We start from the raw sequence: 27,954 nt of genomic DNA, 5'->3' as shown, positions 1-27,954 counted from the left end.
TGTGGTTACAGAATTTATTATTTCACGTTATTGCTGACATAGCCACCGGCGTCTTAAAAGCGTAAGAAAAAAATACAAATAAACCCACGTGTAAGCACACCTCCCGACGAGGGCGACGGCGCGCGGCTGCTGCTGCTGCTACGTACGGTAGCCGGGGGCTCGAGTCGTGAAGCGGGCAGCTTACATCTGGCGCCTTACACCTGGCAGTGCGAGCGCCATGACAAAGCCGCTGGCGCTTCAGCGCCCGCAAAAGCGGGCGCCTCAATTCTCAACGCGGCGGCGCCGATGTAACAATCGCAAATGCGCTGCGGGGTGGGAGGGGCGGCCGCAGCACTGCCCTTGACCCCAGGGGGGTGAGCTTCACCGAGTCTCAAGAGCTCCCTGTAAGGAGGGTCCTGCCACACGGGGATGTTTGGCAGATTGTTTTAAAGGGCAATAGCTCACGTTAGAGGAAATAGGGTAGCCCCGACAAACTAGGCTCGTTAAAATGTGTATATATGTTTGTGCTTTTTGCTGTAGGGTTAGTGGTCAGCAGCGCCCTGGCCTTGTCGTCCATCATCTGACACGGCAGTTGAAACACCGGCGTAGGCTTCTTAAATTTGATAGGGAATAAAGTGTGGGCATACACCCTCCAAGACGTGTGGCGAGTGTGGAGTAGGCCAAACACCCTCGAGGGATGGGTAGAGCTCCTAAAGCGGCTCCCCAGAGTTCCCACTTGTGTAGGCCCCTTCCGCCAGCAGCGGCGTGAGAGGCACTGCACGGCTGCGCCTGCACTTTGGGACTGAGAAACGAGGGTGGCCGGTGCATTTACCAACCAACGCCCTGCTGGTAACCGGTTACCGATTCTCAAAACAGTTGCTGACCCGAGAGAAACCGCACCACCACCACCCAGAGGTAATAACATCGGTCATCCTGCTAGGGTTCATTGAACCCCCCCTCCCTCCACCTTGACGAACCGATGTTCCCCTTCGCTGGGTCTCCACAGATGAGTTTCACAAATGCTGCCGCTCAATGGACTGCGACAAATCTTGGTCTTATCCAGCAACGCCTCCCTTGTCCCGGGTGGTGCCGAATCTCAAGTTGGGCCTTCCTGGCCAGACCTGGCAGCCCTGCGACTCTTTCTGGCGCTGCCCCCTGGATCTCATGATGATCTCCCCTCCCGTGTGTTCCCCCGCCACTCCCGATTAGCAAGGTTGGCTACGTACGGTGTGAAATAACTTTTATACACAAGTTCCACTACATACATACAACCCCCCCCCCATGCCGCGAGGGCAGGTGAGTGGGCCAGGTTGGGCAGCGAGGCACCACGGCGTGGACGTGTCGGAAAACACTCGCACGGCACGTGGACGACCTCTCTACGTGAAGACACCAGCGCCTCTCTCTCGCTCAACAAGCACCTGTGGGCTGCACAGCCAGACGCCCAACAGCCAGCGGAGGTGCCCCTGGGCTTCGTGACCTGGACTCTCAGTCTCAGGTCACACGAAGTTCAATTCCCCCTTGGGGGGTCATCACCCGTCTGGGGTTGTTAAATTGAGTACCGCACCACGTGGGAAGTCCACGGTGACTGCTCTATACAAAACGTTGGTCCCTGCCCTGGGAATGTGGAATTTCCACCACTGACTCAGGGCGTCGAGCGCTGCCCCTTAGCTTGGTGGAAAAAGAAACGGTGAGTGTGCGTCTCACCTCATCCCCATCCTCACCACACACCCTCTGCTCACCCCTATTCTCAGTAGCGTGGATGAGTGAGAAGGTGAAGATAATAGGTGCAAGAGTAGGCGAGTAGGTGAGTGAATATGTAGGTGGGTAGATAGAGTGGGTGGGTAGGTGAGTGGGTAGATAAAGTGGATGTGCGAGTCGATGGGTAGGTGAGCGGCTGGGCAGGTGAACATGTGGGTAGGTGAGCGGCTGGGTAGGCGATCAACTGGGTAGGTGAGCAGCTGGGTAGATAAGTGGTGAGCGTCTGCCCACTCTTATGTGGGCGGGGGCCCGTTGGTGTAGGTGAGCATGGGCTGAAAGGAGCGGGCGAGGTTGTTGGCGAGCGAGCAGCTGTGGTGGCGCTGAGCGGCCGGGATCCAGCACAGCAGCACGAGCAGCGCCAGGAGCAGCAGCAGCAGCAGGAATGGCACCGCCGCCTTGAGCACGCGGCGCACAAACGCGCACCACCTGCTGTGAACACACACACAAAGACAAATATCCTCCCGATAGCCTCAAACAGACTGTTGGGGCAAGTGCTGTTCGCGGAGCAGTGCCGATGAAGGCCGGCAGGCTGCACGAAGCGGTGGATGGCCAGTGCCATGCCCAGCTGCTTTTGTCTCCCCAGTGGTGATGTTTACACACCGCACCAGGTAAACTTATAACTAAACTATGTTTTATTTGATTTTACCAGGTAAGGCCCCACTGAGCTGTGTAACTCTTTTTCAGAAACGACCTGACTATCACAAATGGTAGCCCAATGAAGTGGCTTATCATATGCAACTGTATAGGAGTCAAATGCTGTAAGCGTATAATGTTGATTCTAAATGTGGAGGGAAAAACAGGAGGACCTGGAGAAAAATCCACTCGACCACGGGGAGAGAGAGAGACACGCAAACTCTAAACTCTAAATATTCAGCAGGCGTCAAGGTCGGGATCGAACCCACGACCTGTATACTCTGCGAGGGAGTTAACATCTCCTAACCACCGTGAAGGCTGAGTCGGCCTAGGGCGAGGCGAAGGACCGTTTCAAGTATTATCCACTGGTGTTGGCTGTGAGAAGGAATAAAACTCTGGTGTGCCGGGTTGATAGTGGCAGCGCGCACTGCCGATCCACACGTCGGCACGCACACACACAAGTGAGCGGGTGAGCACGTGTGGGAGTGGGCTGAATGGGCGAGCGAGCAAGTTACTCACCTCCCCCGTTTGTCGCGCGTCAGCACGGACGACTCGGCGCATGGTGGTGGCTGCTAGGGGGCGATACACGGACAGTGGCGAGCGTTAGGGAACGCACGGCAGTCATTAATCCCCGTGGTCACCGTTGGCAACCACAGGTCTCGGCAATATCGGTGGGAGGAACTGATTTGTGTACCGAGATCTGGGTTGAGGGTGCGTGGGACGCCCCGAGGGCTGAGGTTGTGTGGGACGTGGGGAGGGGGGTGGGACGTGGGGGGTGGGACGTGGGGGGCGGGCGGGGGTGGGGGTTTCGTGTTGGGGGTGAGGGTGCGGAGGTCGGGGGAGGGGTGGGATGTGCGGTGCGGTTATCGGCATGGAGCTGCACACTTCCGCTGTGGTCTCCAGGACAGCAGTGAACCACACGCACAGGAAGTGTGACAGGCGCGCACGCACGGGTTACACACATGCACGTGCACACACACACACAGCCAGCGGGCACGGTGTGGAGGAAGCGGGCAGGGGTAGGTGGGTTATTGGGAGGGTGAGTGGATGGGAGGGAGATCGAGTGGGCGCTCGCGTTGACATATGAACCAGTGGTGGGTGTGAAGGAGGGAGGGGGAAAGCAGGGGGAGCGGGTGGGTGGATGGGGGAGTAGGTGAGGTAGGCAGGTTGGTGGATGGGTGAGCGGCTGGGTGGTGAGCGGTGGGTGAGCGGTGTGAGCTGGCCGCACCTTCCTGTAGCGCAGTGCCGTGTTGGCTTGCTCTGGTGCGGCCGTGACCTCAGCCTCCACTCGCGCCACCTCCTGCACTCGCGCGTGGCACGGGGTGGGTTGGGGGGGAGTTCAATCCCTGGGTCTGGGTATTTCTCAGTATTGGGCCTACGTGTCTGGCTTTAGGTCTTCTCTTCCCTGGTCGCCGACATTTGGGTGCCGCAGTAATGCCCGTCTGGGCCACCCACCCTCCTCCACCCTGCACATGCGTCCCACCCATCACTACGTCTTCCTCTTACCAACATTCACGTTTCTTACCCTGTCCTGCCAACACATTCCCAGACCCGTACTGCAACACAACTAATGCTCCTGTGCCAAACGGCCATCGCTTATCACTCAAGGCACTTGGACATCTGGACACCAGCAGACTTGGATATCTGCACACATGGACACCCACACACTCAGACACCCGCACACGTGGACACCCGCATACTCGGACACCCGCACACTCGGACACCCCAGACACCCACACACTCGGACACCCACCGTCTGTGGCTGGGCGGTGCACGCTGCAGTCTCTGCTTCGCGTGCGATCCACGCCGCTCCCTCGCGACCTCTCTCCGACCTGTGGGGGCGAGCACCACGGCCGGTTAGTCTGGGGGCCATCGGCTCGGTCCAGGCCGAAGGCCGTCATCGAGTCAACGGAGCCCGCAAGCGGCCGCTGCCCCAACGCCCGACGGCACTCATCACGTACGCACTCGGTGCAGCCACTCTCGTCGTTTTTACTTTTTCGGGCCAAGGAGTCAACAGCTTTCTGAAAGCCCCACTTGAACGTATTGGAAGTATTACACCGGTGATGCATGGTCTATTAAAAAAAATTACATCAAATTTTTGCGCAATCATTATTTATTTTCGTTCGATTCGCAACCTCGGTGACAAAGTCTTGCGGAGTGGTGGTGGTGATGGTGATGATGGTGGTGATGCGTCAAAATCGGTTCACGTGATGTCGAAGCAGTTGGAAAATGAACGTTATGAGCGGCTGAAAACGAAGCTTCAATCTGTTGCCATATGCCTGACGATGATTGGCTGCTCCCTGTTACAAAGGCAGACTTGACTCCTCGTGCCCTAAACTTGGTCAGACGGTTCCTTGGTTCGTTTCCGGAATAATTTATTGGCGGATGGTGGCACCCAAAGCTTGCGACTTGTGGTGTCACACGTTCCAGTGGGAAAGCAGCTGCTGAGTCTAAGTAGTGCAACTTCTGATGGAGAGTCTGCAGCTCACTTGAGGGCAACAGCGACATCGTCAGTACGGGCCTAACCTTGACTTTAGGCTGTTTTACGAGGACCGGTGTGGTATGCTGCACCGGTGTACCGCCGATACGGCCATTTCTTGTCAAGCCGCTCACTAGAAGCCTGCGCACGACTCAGAAGATGGCGGTAGCGCAGCGAAGGGGGGGTGGGGGGGCGGCACTGCAGGAAGGGAGGCGGGGCACCTTTCGCACGACGCGTGGATGCTCCACAGCGAGTCCCACCCCTGCCTCATCTCCCGCATCCACGCGCGGATCTTGGCGGCGCCGGCGGCACTCGTGTCCTGGGCCGCGGCCGCCCCCAGCTGCAGCAGCAGCGCCAGCTCGGCCTCCTTCTCGGAGCGGCGCTCGTGCAGCGCCCCCCGCAGCTCCACCTGCGCCCGCGTCCGCACCCCCGTGCCGCCCCCCTGGGGGCTCAGCGTGTCCTGCAACTGGCGCCGGCCGTGGGAGAGCCACGTGCGGAAGGCGTAGTGGCGCTGCTGGAAGTCGTTGTGGGTGGCCGTGAGCTCTCGCCAGCGCTGGGTGGAGGCCTAGAGTGGGGAGGGGCGTGCAGGGTCAGGGTTCATGATCTCGTTTGACCACGTGAGAACTCAAGAGACAAGATCTATTTTACCTTAAAAAAATGTAACCATTTTGTATGTTACCAGGTAAGGTCCACTGAGCTATATAAGTAAAACCTCATCATTCGGTATTTGATCATTCGTAATTGTGGATAAATCGGCACGACTGCGCTTTCGGCATATATACAGTGTACGAGCCGAATTGCCGTACTGAATGGTCGGTCCAATTCCGGCACGCACGTGGAGTGACGGCGAGCGCCACGACCAAAACAACGACAGCCCAGTGGCGGCTCGCGTGGTGGGCGTTAGTGCAGAGATGTTGCTTTGGACCCAGCACTATTGCTACTTTGAGGGATGTCAGGGCAGATATCCTCAGGCGTCAATATTACAAACATGGAAAAATCTCTGACTTACATAAGCCCATGTCACAAGCACCCAGGCGTAAGCTACATTCTACCAGCAGTGAAGCCTCCAGTGCAGTGCCTTCAGTCTTGAAATATTCTTCTACAGACACCTGTCAGCAGTGAAGTGCCACATCAGTTGATGTCGTCTGACAGCGAGTAATGTCGTCTAAAAGTGTAATATAATGTAGTCTTTAAGTAAACATTAATTGTTAAATAAAAAATGTGAAGTATAAGTTCGTGTAATTTGGTGTTTAAGTTATAATTTAATGATAAAGTGAACACAGTACAGTAAGTGCATACCAAGTGCATTAAGCCCCCCCCCACAACCTCTGTCACCGACCACATGGAACCTACCGCATCCTCCTTCTTCGCCTGCAGTGCTGGTTACTCATGGGAAGTGTTACTTTTCTGGAAAATAATTTTTGGAAAACAAATTTGGATTTTTTTTTTTATTGGGGCAGGAGGTACTGGGGAGTGCCATTTTACATAATTCAGAATACTGGATAATTCGGTAAGGCCAGAGGCCCATATGTGTCGAATTAACAAGGGATTACTGTATCTCTTTTTCAGACGATCAAGGAAGTGGCTTATCATGTGGAAATTTATAGCAGCCAAATACTCTAAACGCAGAGTTACAAATCAGAGGACCCGGAGAAAAATCCACGTGACAAACGGGGAGAGAGACACGCAAATGCCAAATATACAGCAGGCGTCTGGGTCGGGATTGAACGCACGACCTCCTGTATACTAGGCGAGGTAGTTAAACATCTCGCCACTATGGGTCTCACGTAGAAAGGTCACCGACCTGGGTCACCACAATGACAAGAGCGGTCCGGTGATCCCGGTCACGTCTCGGCTGCGTAGGCGACGCGGCTGACGAGACGAGCAAGGTAGGTGGGGAGCTGAGCGACGGATGATGGGCGACGCGGTGAGCCGGCAAGCGCCTCTCTCACCTCGAGCAACTCCCGGAAGCGCCAGTAACGCTGGCGCAGGGCGTCCGCGCCGGGGTCCTTCACGGCCGCCCCCTCTCCCAGCGCCACGGCCGCCCCCTCGTACTGCCGAGCCTCCTCGAGCAGCACCTGCAGCCGCACAGCGCCACCACCATACCGTGCCACACCACATGACCCCTACCATCATGCACCACACACAGCCCGGACACCACACCGTGCCACACCACACAGCCCGGACACCGTACCCGCACCTCCGCTTAGCGCGGTTGGCTACGTCATACCACAGACAGCGCAAGCTAGTCAGCAAGAGAGCAGTGGTTAGCCACCCCTAGCCAGCCGTAGAAATTCCACTTTCCCATCACAGGAGCTGAGTGCTGCCATTAATCCGCTTTTTTCTTTTCAAGGCTTCCATTTTATGAATGGAGCCACCCTCCCCCAGTTCCATTTTGTGAATTAAACATCGCCCGTCTCCTCATTAGCCCAAGTCGCGGTGGTGCTCCCCCCCCCCACCACTAACCCCCCCCCTCTACCAACCCCAACCCACCGCTCCCATTGGTCGGCGAAACCCTGCCGAGCTCGATTAATTAAATAATTGTATTCGGCGCCCCCGAACCAATGGGAGGGCTCTCGTGGGGCGGGGCCGTGGTATGCACGACAGACAAATAATCCCTGGTGGGCAGTGTGGAACCTGTTGTTCCTACCTGTAATAGAGGTTTAACAAAGCACTTCCACGACGAATGTTGACTGGCGTCTTTTATTATTAACAACGACTGCACAGCTCCACTCTCTCTCCAGATGGCTTCCCTCTCTCTCTGTTGCCGTAACGTGCGCTCTCCCTCTTCCACCGTCGCGGCGTGTCTCTCTCTCTCTCTCCACGCTCGCCGCTGGCTGGCGGCACGCTTGGAGGAGAGAAGGCTTCGCTGGCCGAGCCCGCCACGTGGCCAGTGGCGAGTAGAGGTAGGCGATGATGTAGTCCGGACTCCAGGCTTCCCACACCGCCCAAGAGTCCCCTCACTGCCTCTCCTTATATTGCCCTCGGCGGAGCTAAGCTCCGCCTCTAGCCACGCCCCCTCGTGGAACCTTCCCGATAGTTCCCGTACATACCCACGAGCTTCCTTCTCATTGGATATTAGTTACCCAGCAGTGACTATGCAATTACCCCTCGTCTCTCATTACAGAGGGATGAGGATAGTGGAGGAAGAGTTGGTGGTGGCGAGCAATAGTGTAGCGGTTAGCGCGCTGCGCTACGAACCCAGCGACCCAAGTTCGATTCCCGCTCATGGCCAACACCAGGCGACGATTATCTGAATCAGTCCCGGGCCTCCCCTAGGTTGACTCAGCTTTAAATGAGTACCCTATGCGGTGTGTTAAACATCACCACTGGGGAGACAAAGATGGTCGGGCGTGGTGTTGGCCACCCACCCCCCGGTGTGCCGTGCCGGCCTTCATAGGTGCTACTCACTAACAGCACTTGCCCCAACAGTTTGTTAAAGGCTATACGGGGGAACTTTGTGTTTGGTGGTGGTGGGAGAGCAGGCAGCGTTGGTTGGCAAGGTTAAATGCGTGCGTGACAAACTCTCCCATGGTGGAAACCGACGCTCGCTATGGCAAATTTGGAATTACCTACGGCCGCTCAAGAGCGACGACAAGCGGCGACAGCAGTGGGCCCCCCCCCCACTCACCTCATGCGCCCTTAGCGCCACCCTCTTGGCAGCCAGGTCGGGCTGCGTGGCGGCGATGCGTCCCACCACGGCCTCCGCATGGTCCAGCCACATGGCCAGGCCTCCGGCCGTCACTGCCGGGGCCACGGGGCCCTGGGGACTTCTGTGCGATGCCCACACCGGCGCGGTCGCCGTCGCTGCTGCCGCCGCCGCCGCTGCCACCGTCGGTGATGCTGCCAATGTCAGTGGGACTCTCTCCACGCGAGCTCCACTGCCTCCGACTCCGCTGCCACTCGCACCGAGCGCCGTCCATGCCGACGCCGGCCCCTGTGGAGGCGGCAGCGCACGCGCCGGCTCAGGGCCGCTCACGGCAACCCGCTAATCGTTGCAGAGCCTAGGGGGTTTGCATCGGGCAGGCCACGCCGGTTATTCTGACAAATTGACACTGCAAAATCACCCGATTGGGAAATGCACGCATGCACACGGGGAGAGAGGGAACCGTCACCCCTCTCAGGAAGACTATTTAAACTATTTTTTATATTACCAGGTAAGGCCCACTGAGCTATGCAGCTCTTTTTCAGAAGCGACCTGGCCACAAATGTTAGTGCAACGACGTGGCTTATCACGTGGAAATTTATAGCAGCCAAATACTCTAAACACATGATGTTGTGGAGGGAAATATCAGAGGACCCGGAGAAAAAGAATATGTAAACTCCAAATAGACAGCAGGCGTCAGGGTTGGGATCAAACCCACGACCTCCTGTATACCAGGCAAGGTAGTTAACATCTCCTAGCCAATCTTGATTTGAAGCTTTCGTGACTGCAGGAATCCATACTCTTTGGTTCTTTCGGTAAAGTCACGTAGGTAGAAAAATAATATATGGCAAGCTACCATTCCTGGATGTTTTGATCGAGAAGAGACCTGATGGCTCGTTGGGACACTCTGTCTACAGCAGGGGTGTCCAAACTTTTTGCATAGAGGGCCAAATTTGATGAAGTGAAGATGCCCGGGGGCCAATAGTTCCTTCCGACATTTTTACCACAAAAGTTACGTGAAAACACACCGTTATAAAACAATTATCATTGTCACAATTACGCTTATTTTTCAAATGACAATGTAACCAAATATAAGCCGCTCAGGCAGACGTGAACAACTCTAAATACACAATTCTGCCTTTCATTCAGTCAGATAACATTGAACAAACTGTATAGAATACCTTACATTTCCATGAGTTAAATGAATTTGCCTCATGAACATTTTAAACAGGAGTTATAAGTAATGCAAAGTGGTCTGTTATCATTAACTTTAAAACAAGTGAATTTTGTCTTTTACAAGATCTTTCAGAAAGCAAGAGTTGGTGTCACATCTACAGGTACATAACATCAACAGTTATCTTATTCTTCTTTAGTGCTGCCTAACGGCGTGTGCGACTTCACGATGATATTGGTCCTGGTCTAGTTATAACCAAATCTTATTCAAGAGTTTAATAAAAACAAGTGCCATAAGTCCAAGTGCATTAGTGTGCTTTAGGCTTTTCACTGTTAATAGTGACAGATGTTACCGTTCAAAACACTCAATTTCAGATTGATCAAGGAACAGATAACTTGCTGACACTAATGAGAAGGGTGATACTGAGATCTAGATTTCAGTAAAGAGACCAGGTCAGGCTTGAGGGCAGTGGTTGAGATGCATAAAATGCCACGCAATTTGGAGTCACTCATCCTTGACCTAAATCGGTTCTTATTTAAGTTCATGACTGAGAATGTTTGCTCACACAAATATGTAGAGCCGAATAACATCAGCATTTTCTTAGCGAATGACTGCATTTCTGGAAACCTGCTTTTGTCCAGCTGCCGGTAAAAGTCAACAAGAGAACACTGCTGGTGTTTCCCGCGGCACTCATCGTCAAACTGCAGCTCAATGAGCTCCAGATGCAGCTGTGGAGGAACATCATCAGGGTCCACGGAGATGGGAGAAGAGAAAAGCAACATGTCCTTTTCAATAACTGCAAAGTCCCGAAAGCGTTTGTTAAATTCCACAGAAAGAGATGCGATAGCTGTTGCATAACTCTTCATTTGCGCACCGATGTTGTCCTGTGAGAAACTGTCAATTACCTATTTTAAAGCTGGGAAGTGCGCGGTGCAGGGCTCTGTTTGGGACAATTGTCTTTGGAAAAGTTGCAGTTTGGTTCCAAAGGCCTTGGTGTGAGCATATAGCTGGCTCACCACTGCATCTTTCCCTTGAAGATTAACATTCAGCGCATTCAGCCAGAGAGCATTAGAATGGTGCTGCCACCGTGTGGCAGAAAGAGGAATAACATCTTTAAAGGTTAATTATTTATTTATTCTGACAGAGCTAGCGAGCCATTAAAGCTGGGAAGTGCGCGGTGCAGGGCTCTGTTTGGGACAAGTGTCTTTGGAAAAGTTGCAGTTTGGTTCCAAAGGCCTTGGTGTGAGCATATAGCTGGCTCACCACTGCATCTTTCCCTTGAAGATTAACATTGCAAACACTTGGCATGACCCTACAAAAACCTTTACTCAGTGACGCTTTCCTGGCTAAACAAGTGTAACATTCCCTTATAATTCCCTCAGATAGCTTTTAATTAAAACATTTAAATTAATGAGGCTTTCCTGGCTAAACAAGTGTAACATTCCCTTATAATTCCCTGAGATAGCTTTTAATTAAAACTTTGAAATTAAATAATTAAAACTGTGAAATTAAATAAAAAACTCACAGCGCCCTAAAGCCTACAGCTAGGCCTAAAGCCTAGAACTAGGCCTCACAGTCTCCCTTCGTATCGTACCCCCGCGTGTGTGAAAGGGAGTTAATGTTTAACAATGTTACATTCCCTGATGTTTTAAAATAGAAACATTTAAATTTAAAGCTTTTACATAAATAATAAAAACATTTAAATTAAACATTAACTCACAGCGACCTAAAGCCTACAGCTAGGCCTAAAGCCTAGAACTAGGCCACAAACTCTCCCTTCGTATCGTGCCCCCGCGTGTGTGAAAGGGAGTTAATGTTTCACAATGTTACATTCCCTGATGCTTTTAAATAGAAACATTTAAATTTCAAGCTTTTACATAAATAATTAAAACATTTAAATTACAAATTAACTCACAGTGACCTAAAGCCTACAGCTAGGCCTAAAGCCTAGAAATAGGCCTCAAAGTCTCCCTTCGTATCGTCCGATTAGGTGTAGCAACATCGCCCCCTACTGCAAACACTTGCCAGGACCCTACAAAAACCTTTCGACTCAGTGGGGCTTTCCTGGCTAAACAAGTGTAATAATACATTATGTTTATATTCTTTGGTTATTCGTTCCTACCAGCCCACCCCGCAGGGTCCTGTTTAAGACCGAAGCTGCGGGCCGTATGAACTCTGACCGCGGGCCGTGATTGGCCCGCGGGCCGGACTTTGGACATGCCTGGTCTACAGGAAAGCCACCCACACGCATGCCTATCTAAAGCCTGACTCCCACCACCATCCAGCCCAGAAGAATTTCCTCATAAAAACACTACACCATAGGGCCCGTTGCATCTCCGACCAGCACCACCTAGCCAGTGAGTTGGAGCACGTACACCAAGCCCTCAGGATGAACGGATATTCTGACCGTACAATCCGCAAAGCTGGGGAGACAACCATCTGAGGATCCAACCAAAAACATCACTTTGCCAAAAAATAGCAGGGGTTACAAAAAATATTTCCAAAATCTTAAACAAACACAAGATCTAGGTTCGTTTCAACACAGTACACAAAATCTGTGATTTGATCCCATCTGTAAAAGATGTGATTCCTGATATGCAATACCCTGGTGTCTACAAACTGAGTTGTGGCTGCGGCAGCAGTTACATTGGGGAAACAAAACGACATGCATCGGGCCGCGTTCGCGAACACAAGGCAGATCTCAAACACGGTAGGACCAATACCTCTGCCGTTGCTGATCATTGTTTTAACGCAATGGGCTCACACGAAAATGACTTTTCCAAGATGAAGGTACTCTGCAAACCCACAGGCTATCCAGATATATAAACACAGACACAACTTCAACCGAGAAGATGGGTACAAACTGAGCAATCATTGGAAGGACATTATTAACCAGGTAAAGTCTTAACTGACTGTGATGTCTCCATCTTATCTGCCCATGTCAGCTGTTATTTCCGACTCTGTGTCTTTCTCTCTCTCTCTCTGTGATGCCCTGCTTCCGCCCCCCTTCTCTCTCCCCCCCTGCAGCCGACCTCTCCAGTGCTGCTGCGGTGGCCCACTCTACTCCAGTGACCCTGCGGGGTCTACTGCGGTGGCCCACTCTACTCCAGTGACCCTGCGGGGTCTACTGCGGTGGCCCACTTGACTCCAGTGACCCGGGTGCTGCTGCGGTGGCCCACTCTTCTACTCCAGTGACCCTGCGGGGTCTACTGCGGTGGCCCACTCTACTCCAGTGACCCTGCGGGGTCTACTGCGGTGGCCCACTCTACTCCAGTGACCCTGCGGGGTCTTCTGCGGTGGCCCACTCTACTCCAGTGACCCTGCAGGGTCTACTGCGGTGGCCCACTCTACTCTAGTGACCCTGTGGGGTCTACTGCGGTGGCCAACTCTACTCCAGTGACCCTGCGGGGTCTACTGCGGTGGCCCACTCTACTCCAGTGACCCTGCGGGGTCTACTGCGGTGGCCCATTCTACTCCAGTGACCCGGGTGCTGCTGCGGTGGCCCACTTGACTCCAGTGACCCTGTGGGGTCTACTGCGGTGGCCCACTCTACTCCAGTTACCCTGCTGGGTCTACTGCGGGTCTACTGCGGGGTCCACTTTCTGCCCTGCCTCCTCCCCCCCTCTCTCCCCCCTACTGCCGAGGCCTACTATACACTACACTAAACACTACACTATAAAATACACTATACATTACACTACACACTACACTATACACTACACTATACACTACTATACACTACACTATACACTACTATATAACCTCATGCCACGGCAGATCTCTCGCCTACTTCAGCAGTTTCTTCTTGCTGTGGCTGTCCCACCTGATGACGATTGCTTGTGTTGCGATCGAAACGTTGTGATCTATTATTTTTCTACCTACGTGACTTTACCAAAAGAAACAAAGAGTATCTCCAAGCCACCGTGATCAGGCAGGATCCTCCCGAAATGGGTTTTGAGGCTCCCCGAGGCTTTCCTGGGTAAACGAGCATGGCAATGAGAATATATAACACGTTGGCATTTGAGCAGCTTTGACAAGACACTGGCTCATCAGAACAGTTATTCCCGCAGCAAGGTGACCACACACACACACATGGGGTCTACACTTCACTCTCGAGTTGAAAATGGAATAGTGTGCAAAGACGCAACGGCGCTTACCTGCATGGCGCTGATGCTGCTGCCAATCTTGCTGCTGCTGTGGTTTCTGCTGTCGTCAATGCTGCTGCTGCTGTTGAAGGTGCTGGAGGTGTTGGTGCTGGAGATATTGGAGATGTTGGTGGCGCTGGAGATGTTGGTGATGTTGGTGGCGCTGGAAATGTTGGTGATGTTGGTGGCGCTGGATATGATGCTGGTGATGTTGGTGATGTTGGCGATGTCGCCGCTGCCCGGCGGGGCGGCGGAGCGGGCGGGCGAGGCTGCCGGCTCGATTGGGGACCGGGCGACCAAGTCGACCGAGTCACCGCCGCGGAAGCTGCCGACAATGCCAAAGGCGCCGGTGGAGCCGCCGGTGGAGGCGACGGAGACAACGGTGGAGGCGCCGGTGGAGGCGACGGTGGAAGAAGAGGAGGAGGGGGCAATGGCGGAGGAAGAGGAGGAGGGGGCAATGGCGGAGGAGGGGGTGCGGGCGGGCGATGCGGCCGGGTCGCCCCACAGGCTCTCCCACTCGCGGGAAAGTGCGTGGAGGCGACGGGTGATGAGGGGACCCCCCGGGGAGCCCGTGTCTGGGCCCACGCGCCCCCCCCAGGTGCGCGCCGTGCAGATGGCCACGTTGCCGCGCTCGTGCAGATCGCGCAGAGACTGGGGGTGTGCGCCGGTACACAGAGACAAAGCGTACACACACAGTGACACACACAGTGACACACACACAGTGACACAGACATGTACAACAACAATAACCGCCATTCGCCACTAAGTGGCGGTGACGTCACCACGACGCTTGTGCCAGGCCATGTGCACCTTGAGGCCATGTGAAGTGTCGAACGCCCGCTGGGAGGAGGTCACGGGGCAGACCAAGATGCCACGGGTCGACTGACTGAGATGACTGAGATGACTGTCTGATGCACCATCTGTGCCCCCTACTGTGCCAACTTGCTGTGCTTTAGCCACTCGGCACTCCGCTTGTTGTTATGAGCGTCGCTCCTCCGCTCTCTGTTGTTGTTGGAGGGCGACTGCCTCCAACTGTCCAGTAGCATCCTTCACGAGCCTCCTCCACAGAGGCCGATCTGGACACCACTGGTACCAGTCATCGGGCAAGTCCACTCAGCTCCACGTCCTCCTGTACCACATCACTCCATCTCTTCTCTAGCCCGTGCCGCGCCCGTTTGGCCCCCTCGATCCGGCCGAACAAAAGCTGTTTAGGCATGCAGTGGCTGGGCATGCGGGCTACATGACCCAGCCAATGCAGCCTTGCCTGCCGGAGGAGCTCACCGATGGGACTTTGCCCAGATCTTTCAAGGATTTGTGAGCTCCTCACAAAATCCAGCCTGGTTAAACTCACTCACATACACACCCTCGTGTACACACACACTTGCGTACACACTCTCGTACTCGTGTAAACCTCCCCACCCCCCGTGTAGCCTCAACAGACTGTTGGGGCAAGTGCTGTTAGGCCCAGGACCGGTTGAGATAACCCGTCACTGGTGTTGGCCATGAGCGGGAATCCAACTCGGGTCGCCGGGTTCGTAGCGCTGCGACACACACGTGGTGTAGGGTCAGTGTGCATTGCTCACCGGGGTGAGCGTGGTGAGGGTGAGGGTGCCAGGGGGGAGGTGAGAAAGCTCCTCCCTGGCGTCCTCCACCAACTTCTGCAGCTGCTGCTCGGAGTCCACCCAGATCCGGTGCTCGCTCACCCGGCGCTCAGCCTCCACCACAGCACACTGAGTCACACACACACACACACCACACTCAGCCTGCTCCACAACACACTGAGTCACACACACACCGCACTCAGCCTGCTCCACAACACACTGAGTCACACACACACACACCACACTCAGCCTGCTCCACAACACACTGAGTCACACACAAACACACACTGCACTCAGCCTGCTCCACAACACGCTGAGTCACACACACACACACCGCACTCAGCGTGCTCCACAACACACTGAGTCACACACACACCGCACTCAGCGTGCTCCACAACACGCTGAGTCACACACACACACACACCGCACTCAGCCTGCTCCACAACACACTGAGTCACACACACACCGCACTCAGCCTGCTCCACAACACACTGAGTCACACACACACACACCACACTCAGCCTGCTCCACAACACACTGAGTCACACACAAACACACACCGCACTCAGCCTGCTCCACAACACGCTGAGTCACACACACACACACCGCACTCAGCGTGCTCCACAACACACTGAGTCACACACACACCGCACTCAGCGTGCTCCACAACACGCTGAGTCACACACACACACACACCGCACTCAGCCTGCTCCACAACACACTGAGTCACACACACACACACCGCACTCAGCGTGCTCCACAACACACTGAGTCACACACACACACACCGCACTCAGCCTGCTCCACAACACGCTGAGTCACACACACACACACACCGCACTCAGCGTGCTCCACAACACACTGAGTCACACACAAACACACCGCACTCAGCCTGCTCCACAACACACTGAGTCACACACACACCGCACTCAGCCTGCTCCACAACACACTGAGTCAGACACAAACACACACACACCGCACTCAGCCTGCTCCACAACACACTGAGTCACACACACACACACGCACCGCACTCAGCCTGCTCCACAACACGCTGAGTCACACACACACACCACACTCAGCCTGCTCCACAACACACTGAGTCACACACACACACACACACACCGCACTCAGCTTCCACCAAAACAAACTGAGTCACACACACACCGCACTCAGCCTGCTCCACAGCACACTGAGTCACACACACACACACCGCACTCAGCCTGCTCCACAACACACTGAATCACACACACACCGCACTCAGCCTGCTCCACAACACAGTGAGTCACACACACACCGCACTCAGCCTCCACCACAACAACAACAACCGCCATTCGCCAATAAGTGGCGGTGACGTCACCACGATGCTTGTGCCAGGCCATGTGCATCTTGAGGCCACGTCAAGTGTCGAACGCCCGCTGGCAGGAGGTCACGGGGCAGACCCAGGTGCCATGGGTCGACTGAGATGACCGAGATGACTGGCTGATGCACCACCTGTGCCCCCTACTGTACCAACTTGCTGTGCTTTATCCACCCGGTGCTCCGCTCATTGTTGTGAGCGTCGCTCCTCCGCCCTCCGTTGTTGTTGGAGGGCCACTGCCTCCAACTGCCCAGTAGTGTCCTTCACGAATCTCCTCCACAGAGGCCGATCTTGACACCGCTGGTACCAGTCATCGGCAAGTCCACTCAGCTCCACGTCCTCCTGTACCACATCACTCCATCTCTTCTCTAGCCCGTGCCGCTCCCGTTTAGCCCCCTCGATCCGGCCGAACAAAAGCTGTTTAGGCATGCGGTGGCTGGGCATGCGGGCTGCATGACCCAGCCAACGCAGCCTTGCCTGCCGGAGGAGCTCACCAATGGGACTTTGCCCAGATCTTTCAAGGATTTGTGAGCCCCACCTCTTAGTGGCACGCTCCAGTCACAGCAGCAGCGTCTCCAACTCCTCTTCTGAATGAGCAGCTATTACCAAATCATCGGCATACATAACGTGGTTGACCAATAGGGAGCCATCCCTTGATCGCACCCGGGCGTCAATCAGCCTCCCATTATATCTGTACCAAATGGAAATTCCCCCAGTACAGCTATTGAAGGCTTCACGAACTACGCGGTCAAAATAGATGTAAAATAATGTGGGAGCCAGAGGACATCCCTGTCGCACCCCAAGGTGTACAGGGACAGGCTCTGACTCCTGGCCACGTAGTTTTACCCGGGCCCGCTCACCATCATGAAGGTCCTTAATGATCGTGAGCAGAGGGTCAGGGACTCCGAAAGCACGAAGAACAACCCAGAGCCCAGGCCTACTGATGGTATCTTAGGCCTTGACCAAGGCCAATAAAGCAGAGATGTAGGTCTTGTTGGAATTCCCTACACCTCTGCTGTAGCAGACGGACAGAAAATATGGCATCTGTGCAGGACCGCCCTTTCCTGAAACCGCATTGGGGCTCCGCAAGCCTCTCCTCAGCGTGCCAAGCAAGGCGATGTTGAATAATCCTTGCCAGGACCTTTCCCGGCACACTGAGGAGTGAGATGCCTCTATAGTTGTTACAGTCTGTGCGGTCCCCCTTCTTAAAGAGGGGGACCACCAGGGCATCCTTCCAATCCTGCGGAACCCGTCCAGTGGTCCAGACTGTTGTTATGTCATATAGGGCAGTCTGTGCACAAACGCCACCCTCCCTCAGCATTCCGCTTGGGAGATCATCTCTGCCCGGTGCCTTTCCTGGTCTCAGACTCCGGATCGTCTTCAGTACTTCCTCAACAGATGGCACCTCAGCCAGCCACTCACAGGGGGTGACCTCTTCCAATATTTGAGGCACCGCAGCCTCAGCAGGATTATCCCCACTTTGTTCCATGATGTTTTCCTGGCTGAGGGATTTCCCCTCCCCCAGGACCTCACAGAAATGCTCAGCAAATCTGCAAACCTGTTCCTGGGGGTCAGAGATTGGATCACCGTTTTTTCCCCTAATGATGGTGATACATGTGGCGCTGCAAGTTACTTTTTTGATGGAGTGAAATAGTGATTTATGATCGCGGGCTGCTGAGGCAGACTCCATATCTTTAGCAACCCACGACCACCACCCATACTTGCAGCGCCGCACGGCTCTCCGAACCTCCGAGCGAAGGCTGTGGTAAAGCTCTTTCTCCAACGTAGGGTGCTGAAGACAGTGAGAGTGGGCCTGTCGCTTTTTCTCAGCCAGCCGGAACACCTAATCTGTCAGCCAGGGTAACTGCGGAGGCTTAGGCCGTGCACCCAAAGCAGCCATTGCAGCTACATGAGCCAGTCCTAAACCTCACCCATTTCCCGTTGGCATCAGGAGGATGCGGGTACGATGCCAACCGCAGGTGCAAGTGATGATGAAAATCTCGCTTGCAACTTTCATCGACTAGTTGAGACCAGGCCACTGTGGGTTTGAATGGGGTCCTGGGTGTACACCACCACCGGAGTGGAAGAATGGCAGACCCATCTTACAGATGACAAGCCGATGGTCAGTCGATAGATCAGCTCCACAGTAGGTCCTGGTGTCAAGGATATGGGCCCGCATCCGCTGTACCATCACTGTTGGTAATTGCAAGCCCATGGGCTCCACAGAAGTCTAGCAGCCTCCTACTGGTGTTATTGAGCTGATCTGGCCCATGCCTTCCAATCACTCCAGCCCAGGTGCCAGCATTATGACAGGTTGACTCTAGTCCGATGGGCCAACTTTAGCGTCTGTGACATGAGGTCATAGAAGACATCTGATTCATTGGCCTTGCCCGAATCCCTCCACTGATGTTCATCTTCGATGTGGGCATAAGTAACCACCACTCCTCGCCTCTGGTTGATGGGAAGGTGAGCCCACAATAACCTGGGGCTTACAGCTTCCCACACCTCACCGCCATGCTTCTAGGACCCTATAATTTTTTTGTTCAGAAGAGCCACTCCCTGTTGTTTGTCAGTCTTCTGCTCTGAGTAGAGGACTGTCCACCCCTCATTGTGGTTGGAGTCAGAGCCAGTCCACTGGACCTTCTGAATACCGCAGAGATCCAGGCGGTATCAGTCCAGCTCCCGACAGAGGAGTGACAGTCTCTCCTCTGCAGTGAGCATTTTAACATTCCACGTGGCCACCCGCAGTGGCTTTTTGACATTTCTTGAGGAACCCTGAGGGTAAGGATTCAGTCTCGTGGCTCTGCCAAATGGGGTTTGGCCAGGATACGTCACAGATGCCTGTCTCCCCGGGGCCTCCCACACAAACTTAGCATACCGAGTCACACACACGCACTGCAATCAGCCTCCACCACGGCACGCCGAGGGGCGTGGTGGCTGCCCCCCCCCCCCACCTGCACACGTTGCGCCGCGTCGCGGTGCGGCGCCCTGAGCGCGTCGCGCTCCGCGTCTCCGTGCAGCTCCGCGTCCTCGGTGCGGTCGAGCAGCGCGCGTGCCGACTCCTGCAGCTCGTCGAGCGCGGGGCCCAGCGCTCGCAGCGCCCCGTCCACCTCGCGGCACCTGCACCCCCACGCCCCCACACGCGCGCAAACACAATCACAAAGGCTCACCTCCGTGTTGCCTTAACAGGACCTGATGGTCGCAATCACCAACAAAACGTCACAGTACTCGAAATTTGTACATGTTGTGGGGTTTAACTCTCCTACGCTCAACCGATGTGTGCTGAAGGGAGTCACTAATTGGAACGTTTTGGTTACGTGACAAACCTTTATTATCCATAAGAGGTTTTTGTTGGGTAGATCACGTTAATATAAATATGTCGTTAAAGCCGTCACCATCCGACACAGCCAATTAGTAAGGTTTGACAAGTAAACAAAATGTACCCATTAGTTACTAGAGTAAACCCACAACATTTACAATTTACCTTTACTCACCTTTACTAATTAGCTGAAGCCTACATGATACAACTTAACAGACCATCAGGACAAGAGAGGAGCACCTATGGAGGGCGGCTTGGCACACGAGGGGGCGGGTGGCCAGTACCATGCCCCACCGCCTTTGTCTCCCCAGTGGCAATGTTTACACATTGCATCAGTCGGCTTAGGGGAGGCCCAAAACCGGTTCAACTGCTTATTGGTCGCGGGCAGGAATAGAACTCGGGTCGCCAGGTTTGTAGCACTTCTCCCCACAAACAGCACAGTCAACGTCACGACACCAATCGATAGACACAGCGGAATGTGTAAGTGGCTGAGCGGGTGTGTAAGTGGGTGGATGGTTGAGCGAGTTGTGGGGAGAGGTAGGGCAGTGGTTAGCGCGCTGCGCTACGAACCCAGCTACCCTGTGTTCGATTCCCGCTCACAGCCAAAACCACCATCAAAAACGATTATTTGAACAGGTCCTGGGCCTCTGCTAGGTCGACTCAGCCTCAAATGAGGACCTGGTGCGGTGTGGAAACATCACCACTCGGGAGACAAAGGTGGTCAGGCGCGGTGTTGGCCACCCACCCCCTCGTGTGCCGTGCCGGCCTTCACAGACAACAGGACTTGCCCCAACAGTCTGTCAGGCTATCCGGGGGATCTTTGTCTTTGGTTGAGTAAATGTAGGTGGATGAGCGGTTGAGTAAGTGGTTAATGGTGTGTAAGTGAGTGAGCGTGTGGTGATTGAGTGAAGTGTGTGGGTGTGTAAGTAACCGAGCGTGTGGTGGTTGAGTGAAGTGTGTGGGTGTGTAAGTGAGCGAGTGTGTGGTGATTGAGTGCAGTGTGTGGGTGTGTAAGTGAGTGAGAGTGTGGTGATTGAGTGCAGTGTGTGGGTGTGTAAGTGAGTGAGTGTGTGGTGATTGAGTGAAGTGTGTGGGTGTGTAAGTGAGTGAGTGTGTGGTGATTGAGTGCAGTGTGTGGGTGTGTAAGTGAGTGAGTGTGTGGTGATTGAGTGAAGTGTGTGGGTGTGTAAGTGAGCGAGAGTGTGGTGATTGAGTGCAGTGTGTGGGTGTGTAAGTGAGTGAGTGTGTGTTGATTGAGTGACGTGTGTGGGTGTGTAAGTGAGTGAGTGTGTGGTGGTTGAGTGCAGTGTGTGGGTGTGTAAGTGAGTGAGTGTGTGGTGATTGAGTGAAGTGTGTGGGTGTGTAAGTGAGCGAGTGTGTGGTGGTTGAGTGCATTGTGTGGGTGTGTAAGTGAGTGAGTGTGTGGTGATTGAGTGAAGTGTGTGGGTGTGTAAGTGAGTGAGTGTGTGGTGATTGAGTGAAGTGTGTGGGTGTGTAAGTGAGCGAGTGTGTGGTGGTTGAGTGCAGTGTGTGGGTGTGTAAGTGAGTGAGTGTATGGTGATTGAGTGAAGTGTGTGGGTGTGTAAGTGAGCTAGAGTGTGGTGATTGAGTGAAGTGTGTGGGTGTGTAAGTGAGTGAGTGTGTGGTCGTTGAGTGCAGTGTGTGGGTGTGTAAGTGAGCGAGTGTGTGGTGATTGAGTGACGTGTGTGGGTGTGTAAGTGAGCGAGAGTGTGGTGATTGAGTGCAGTGTGTGGGTGAGTAAGTGAGTGAGCCTGTGGTGATTGAGTGCAGTGCGTGGGTGTGTAAGTGAGTGAATGTGTGGTGATTGAGTGAAGTGTGTGGGTGTGTAAGTGAGCGAGTGTGTGGTGGTTGAGTGCAGTGTGTGGGTGTGTAAGTGAGTGAGTGTATGGTGATTGAGTGAAGTGTGTGGGTGTGTAAGTGAGCTAGAGTGTGGTGATTGAGTGAAGTGTGTGGGTGTGTAAGTGAGTGAGTGTGTGGTCGTTGAGTGCAGTGTGTGGGTGTGTAAGTGAGCGAGTGTGTGGTGATTGAGTGACGTGTGTGGGTGTGTAAGTGAGCGAGAGTGTGGTGATTGAGTGCAGTGTGTGGGTGAGTAAGTGAGTGAGCCTGTGGTGATTGAGTGAAGTGTGTGGGTGTGTAAGTGAGTGAGTGTGTGGTGATTGAGTGACGTGTGTGGGTGTGTAAGTGAGCGAGAGTGTGGTGATTGAGTGCAGTGTGGGGGTGTGTAAGTGAGTGAGTGTGTGGTGATTGAGTGACGTGTGTGGGTGTGTAAGTGAGCGAGAGTGTGGTGATTGAGTGACGTGTGTGGGTGTGTAAGTGAGTGAGTGTGTGGTGATTGAGTGCAGTGTGTGGGTGTGTAAGTGAGTGAGTGTGTGGTGATTGAGTGAAGTGTGTGGGTGTGTAAGTGAGTGAGTGTGTGGTGATTGAGTGCAGTGTGTGGGTGTGTAAGTGAGTGAGTGTGTGGTGATTGAGTGAAGTGTGTGGGTGTGTAAGTGAGTGAGAGTGTGGTGATTGAGTGCAGTGTGTGGGTGTGTAAGTGAGTGAGTGTGTGGTGATTGAGTGACGTGTGTGGGTGTGTAAGTGAGTGAGTGTGTGGTGGTTGAGTGCAGTGTGTGGGTGTGTAAGTGAGTGAGTGTGTGGTGATTGAGTGAAGTGTGTGGGTGTGTAAGTGAGCGAGTGTGTGGTGGTTGAGTGCAGTGTGTGGGTGTGTAAGTGAGTGAGTGTATGGTGATTGAGTGAAGTGTGTGGGTGTGTAAGTGAGCTAGTGTGTGGTGATTGAGTGAAGTGTGTGGGTGTGTAAGTGAGTGAGTGTGTGGTCGTTGAGTGCAGTGTGTGGGTGTGTAAGTGAGCGAGTGTGTGGTGATTGAGTGACGTGTGTGGGTGTGTAAGTGAGCGAGAGTGTGGTGATTGAGTGCAGTGTGTGGGTGAGTAAGTGAGTGAGCCTGTGGTGATTGAGTGACGTGTGTGGGTGTGTAAGTGAGCGAGTGTGTGGTGATTGAGTGCAGTGTGTGGGTGTGTAAGTGAGTGAGTGTGTGGTGATTGAGTGACGTGTGTGGGTGTGTAAGTGAGCGAGAGTGTGGTGATTGAGTGCAGTGTGTGGGTGTGTAAGTGAGTGAGCCTGTGGTGATTGAATGAAGTGTGTGGGTGTGTAAGTGAGTGTGTGGTGATTGAGTGCAGTGTGTGGGTGTGTAAGTGAGTGAGTGTGTGGTGATTGAGTGCAGTGTGTGGGTGTGTAAGTGAGTGAGCGTGTGGTGATTGAGTGAAGTGTGTGGGTGTGTAAGTGAGTGAGTGTGTGGTGATTGAGTGCAGTGTGTGGGTGTGTAAGTGAGTGAGCGTGTGGTGATTGAGTGAAGTGTGTGGGTGTGTGTGGGTGTGGGTGGCGCCACCTGTCCAGCGCCACCTCCTTGTCGGCCAGGCTGGGCTGGGGGAGCAGCAGGGCGTCGACTGCGCTCACGTGCGCCGCCAGCGCACGCAGCAGCGCCGTGCGTCGCTCCGAGTAGCTCCGCCACTGCAGGTACAGCCACTCCAGCCGGCTGGGAGACACGGGGGGACAGAGACACAGAGACAGTCACTCCAGCTGACTGGGAGACACGGGGGGACAGAGACACAGAGACAGTCACTCCAGCTGACTGGGAGACACGGGGGACAGAGACACAGAGACAGTCACTCCAGCTGACTGGGAGACACGGGGGACAGAGATACAGAGACAGTCACTCCAGCTGACTGGGATGCAGAGACCAACATAAAGTGACTGAATTACTGTGAAAGAAGCCACGTGATAGATTCCATCCAGTCAGAGGGACTGTGGCCAGGAGGGGTGGGGGAGGCGAGGGAGTGGAGGGGGGGTACCCGTGTGCGTGCACGCAGCTCGTGTGCAGCTCGTCCCAGGCGGACTGCTCGTCGTGCAGCGCCGCTTGGATGGCGCGACGCTCCACGGGGCAGAGCGCCGCGCGCAGCACCAGCCGCCCGGCGCCCAGCAGCGACGCCAGCAGGCGCTCGCCCTCGCCGCGGCACCCCAGCAGGCGCTGGCTCGCGGGGCGAGAGGGGGAAGGGCAGAGACCGCCTGGGTGAGTGCAGGGGGCTCCGGCCTGCCCGTGATCTCCGACGCTCACGTACCGCTCGCGCGAGTCGGGCGCGCGAGCGATCCTACGAGTTGGCGTGCGTGTGCGCGAGTGAGGGAGCGGTGGTGGTTAGCGCGCTGCGCTACGAACCCCCGTTTACCCGAGTTTGATTCCCACTCACGGCCAACACCTGCAATGGATTATCTCAAACACACCTGGGCCACCTACCCTAGATGGACACGGCCTCGAGTGAGTACCTGAGACAAAGGCGGCCGGGGGTGGTTGCTGGCCACCCTCCCCCCGTGTGCCGTGCCGGGCCTCATTGGTGCTGTTCAGGCTATACGGGGGATCTTTGTCTTTGATCCCAATTGAGTGATCTGCAGGGAATGTTTCAGCATTGAGGATGTGGTTTGGCGAATACCGGTTCCACTGTGGGTGTGGGTTTAGCTATGAGATTAACCCAGATAACTCCACGCAGGACCGGGAGAGACAATACAAACTTCACGGAAAGAGGCACCCGAGTCGGGAATCGGCTACACAGGAGTGCGAGTTAGCGGGGGCGAGCGAGTGGGCTTAAGCGAGCGGGGGCGAGCAGGCGTGAGTGAGCAGAGGTGAGCGGGGGCGAGCGAGCGAGGGTGATCGGGGGCGAGCGAGCGAGGGCGAGCGGGGGGCGAGCGGGCGTGAGCGAGCGGGCCTAAGCGAGTGGGGTCGAGCAGGCGTGAGTGAGCGGGGGTGAGCGGGGGTGAGCGGGGGCGAGCGAGCGAGGGCGAGCGGGGGGCGAGCGGGGCGTGAGCGAGTGGGCCTAAGCGAGTGGGGGCGAGCAGGCGTGAGTGAGCGGAGGTGAGCGGGGGCGAGCGAGCGAGAGCGAGCGAGGGCGAGCAGGGGTGAGCGGGGGCGAGCGGGCGTGAGCGAGCGGGCCTAAGCGAGTGGGGGCGAGCAGGCGTGAGTGAGCGGAGGTGAGCGAGGGCGAGCGGGGGTGAGCGAGCGAGGGCGAGCGGGGGGCGAGCGGGGGCGAGCGGGCGTGAGCGAGCGGGGGCGAGCGGGCGCCCACCTTGCTGAGCTGCGTGCGTGCGTGCAGCTCGTGGCGCTGGCCCACGACGCAGTCGACGGCGCCCAGCTGTGCCCGCACGTCCTCGCAGAAGCGCGAGAGGTCGGCGCGCGCAGAGCGCCACGCCGCGTCCAGCTGTGCCCGTACGCGGTCCTCCCTGGCGCGCAGCGCGGCCGCCGCCAGTGCCGCGTCGTAGCGCCCGCGCAGACACGCGTCGGGGGCGAGGGGCGCCGCTGCCGCCCCCCCGCCCCCCACCGCCTCCCCCATGGGGGTGTCGTCGCCCGCGCCGGTCACCTCGTCCATTTGCGGCCTGGGCAACGGTGACACCGCGATCGTGACGGCGGTGGTGGTGACGGTGGTGGTGATGATGGTGGTGATGATGGTGGTGATGATGGTGGTGATGATGGTGGTAACGGTGGTGGTGATGATAGTCGTGATGGTAGTGGTGGTGATGATGGTGGTGATGGTGATGAAGGTGGTGGTGACAGGTTGGCACAAGGGAGACAAAGTCTGCCGGTCGTGATGTCGGTCACCCAACCCCTCGTGCGCCGCGCAGGGCTTAATGGGTGCTCGCTAACAGCACTTGCCCCCAACGGTCTGTAGAGGCTAAACGGGGGATCTTTGTCGATGTTTGTTTTGTCTACGTCTGTGTGTATGTGTATATGGGGAGCGGCAGCGTAATGCTTAGAGCGTTGCGCTTTGAACCCGGTGACCGAATTTCATTCCAGCTCACAGCCAACATCAGTGACGATTATCTGAACCGGTTCCGGGCCTTTCCTAGGTCGACTCAGCCGCAAATGAGTGCCAGGTTGCGGTGTATACTAAACATCGCCACTGGGGAGACAAAGGCAGATGGACGTGGTGCTGGCCACCCACCCCCTGGTGTGCCGTGCCGGCCTTCATAGGTGCTCCTCGCCGACAGCATTTGCCCCAACAGTCTGTTAAGGTGATACGGGGGATCGTTGTCTGTGCGTCTGTGTGTGTGCGGGAGACCTGTGTTGGTTGATGTCTTCGAGCAGGGCCTCCATGGCGGAGGCGATGGCCTCCTTCTCCTCGCCGGGCCTCCCCGAGGCCGCTCCATGGCCCAGCGCCGTCTCCACGCCCCGGAGCCAGCGCTCAAACTCCAGCAGCTGCTCGCCGCTCCTGCACAGGCAAAGGGTCGACCCCGTGTAGTCCACGAGGCGCCATCGGGCCGTAAGTGCCGGCGGGCGAGCGGTCGTTCAGGCCGTCACGGCGCACTTACGAGGGGGCAGCATGGACGACGCCACGCCCGGTGGCTTTTGTCTCCCCGGTGCCGACGCGTTACACGAACCACACCGGGTACTCAATTAAGGCCGAGTCGAGCTCGGGGGAAAGCCAAGAGAAGGCCGTGAGTGGGACTCAAATGTCTCGTCAGCGGCAGTCGGGCTTACTGGTGAACCACCGCTGATGAGACAATGAACGTGTGTTTCTGGTGCCAGGAGTGTGTGCTGTTGACGTGCTGTTCCCGTGATGTCCGTGTGTAGTTCGTGTGCCGTTCGCGTGGTGTACGCATGCTGTTCGCGTGTTGTTTGTGTGTTTCTGGCGCTGGGAGCGAGTGGAATGTGGAGTGGCGCGTCGAGGGAACCACCTGTGCAGCCGCTGCAGGCGCTGGGCGAGGGCGAGGCGGGCCGCGTGGGCCCGCGCGCTCACCAGGCCCAGGGCCCGCCGGTCGCCCTCCAGCGTCCGCTCCGCCTCCTCCAGGGCAGCCGGCGGCACGGGGTGCGGGGCGCCGGGGGTAGGGGGGGCCGTGGGGGGGGACGCCCCCCCCACCCCCACCCCCACGGGCCAGCGCCAGCGTCTCCAGCTCAGCAGCCGAGTGCTCGAGCAGAGAGCGCCCCTCCGGGAGATTGTCCAGCACGGCCTGCGGAGGACGGCGGAGACGCGGGGACACGGGGAGAGAGACACGGGGATTAGGGGAGACAGAGAGACCAGGGGACACCGGGAAAGAGAGACAGATATGAGGAGAGAGATAGACATGGGGGCATGAGGAGATAGAGAGAGACACACATGGGGAGACAAAGATACGGGGACATCATGTGAGCGAATACACAGAGGTCAGGGGTCATTTGCGAGACGTCAGGGGAGCAGGGGACGGCTGGTGGAAGTCGCGGCAGGTCAAGGGTCGTCTCGGAGGTCGGAGGTCGTGGGTGAGAGGAGGGGGGCAGCACCTGCAGCACGTCGATGTGGCGCTGCGTGTCGGCGACGTCGCCATGGCAACCGTCATGCTGCTCCACGGCGAGGCGCGTGCCATGGAGCCACGCGCGCAGCGCCTCGCGGGCGCCTGGAACACAACAGCAACAACAACGAAAGCATCAACAACAACGTCAACAACAATGTCGTCAACAACAACGACGACGTCAAAAACAACGTTTTAATCAACAACGACGTCAACAACAACAACGTCAACTATTCATACAGTAGCGAGCAAATGAACGGGTGAGTGAGTGGGAAGCGAGTGGGCGGCGAGCGAGCGAGTGATGAGCAAGTGGTGGTGAGAAAGTGGTGGTGAGCGTATGAGTGGTGAGCGAGTGAGTCGTGGCGAGCGAGCGAGTGGTTAGCAAGCGTACGAGTCGTCTCACCGGAGTAGGCATGGAGCCCGGGGTGGAGCGGTGATTCTGTGGGGAACGTGGAGTCAAAGGAGCGGGTCGTTCCGCTCTGGTGGAAATCCGCTCCGACCCCTCCCCCTCTCACCAACACCCGCGAGGTAAGCAGCTC

The 27,954-nt window shown here is 55.8% G+C and overlaps 1 protein-coding gene across 2 annotated transcripts; it reads right to left on the bottom strand.

The window, feature by feature from the left end:
- Window positions 1-27,954, bottom strand: LOC144949156 (uncharacterized). Of its 2 annotated transcripts, none has more exons than XM_078879036.1 (17): window positions 27,819-27,954; window positions 27,408-27,520; window positions 26,828-27,100; window positions 26,212-26,361; window positions 25,222-25,528; window positions 23,959-24,134; window positions 23,496-23,642; window positions 19,727-19,892; window positions 15,398-15,544; window positions 13,827-14,465; window positions 8,481-8,786; window positions 6,802-6,927; window positions 5,071-5,414; window positions 4,124-4,202; window positions 3,599-3,670; window positions 2,890-2,942; window positions 1-2,166 (listed from the first exon to the last, which is right to left on the bottom strand). In XM_078879036.1, the coding sequence occupies exons 1-17, from the start codon at window positions 27,828-27,830 to the stop codon at window positions 1,971-1,973; spliced, it is 3,306 nt and encodes a 1,101-aa protein (XP_078735162.1). In that variant the 5' UTR covers window positions 27,831-27,954; the 3' UTR covers window positions 1-1,970. The 2 variants fall into 2 exon arrangements, with proteins under 2 accessions (XP_078735162.1, XP_078735163.1); XM_078879037.1 differs by having other exon boundaries at window positions 2,890-2,939.

This window comes from Lampetra fluviatilis, chromosome 52 (assembly GCF_964198595.1).
Source record: "Lampetra fluviatilis chromosome 52, kcLamFluv1.1, whole genome shotgun sequence".
Taxonomy (NCBI): Eukaryota; Metazoa; Chordata; class Hyperoartia; order Petromyzontiformes; family Petromyzontidae; genus Lampetra; species Lampetra fluviatilis.
Note: the sequence above shows the minus strand (reverse complement) of the source record. Positions and strands in the feature narration are given on the sequence as shown.

Coding starts and splice junctions, on each gene's coding strand:
- LOC144949156 (XM_078879036.1), bottom strand. Junction 27,101..27,407: donor GCCACATCGACGTGCTGCAG/GTGCTGCCCCCC, acceptor CGTCCTCCGCAG/GCCGTGCTGGACAATCTCCC. Junction 19,893..23,495: donor AAGGAGGTGGCGCTGGACAG/GTGGCGCCACCC, acceptor GTGGGGGTGCAG/GTGCCGCGAGGTGGACGGGG.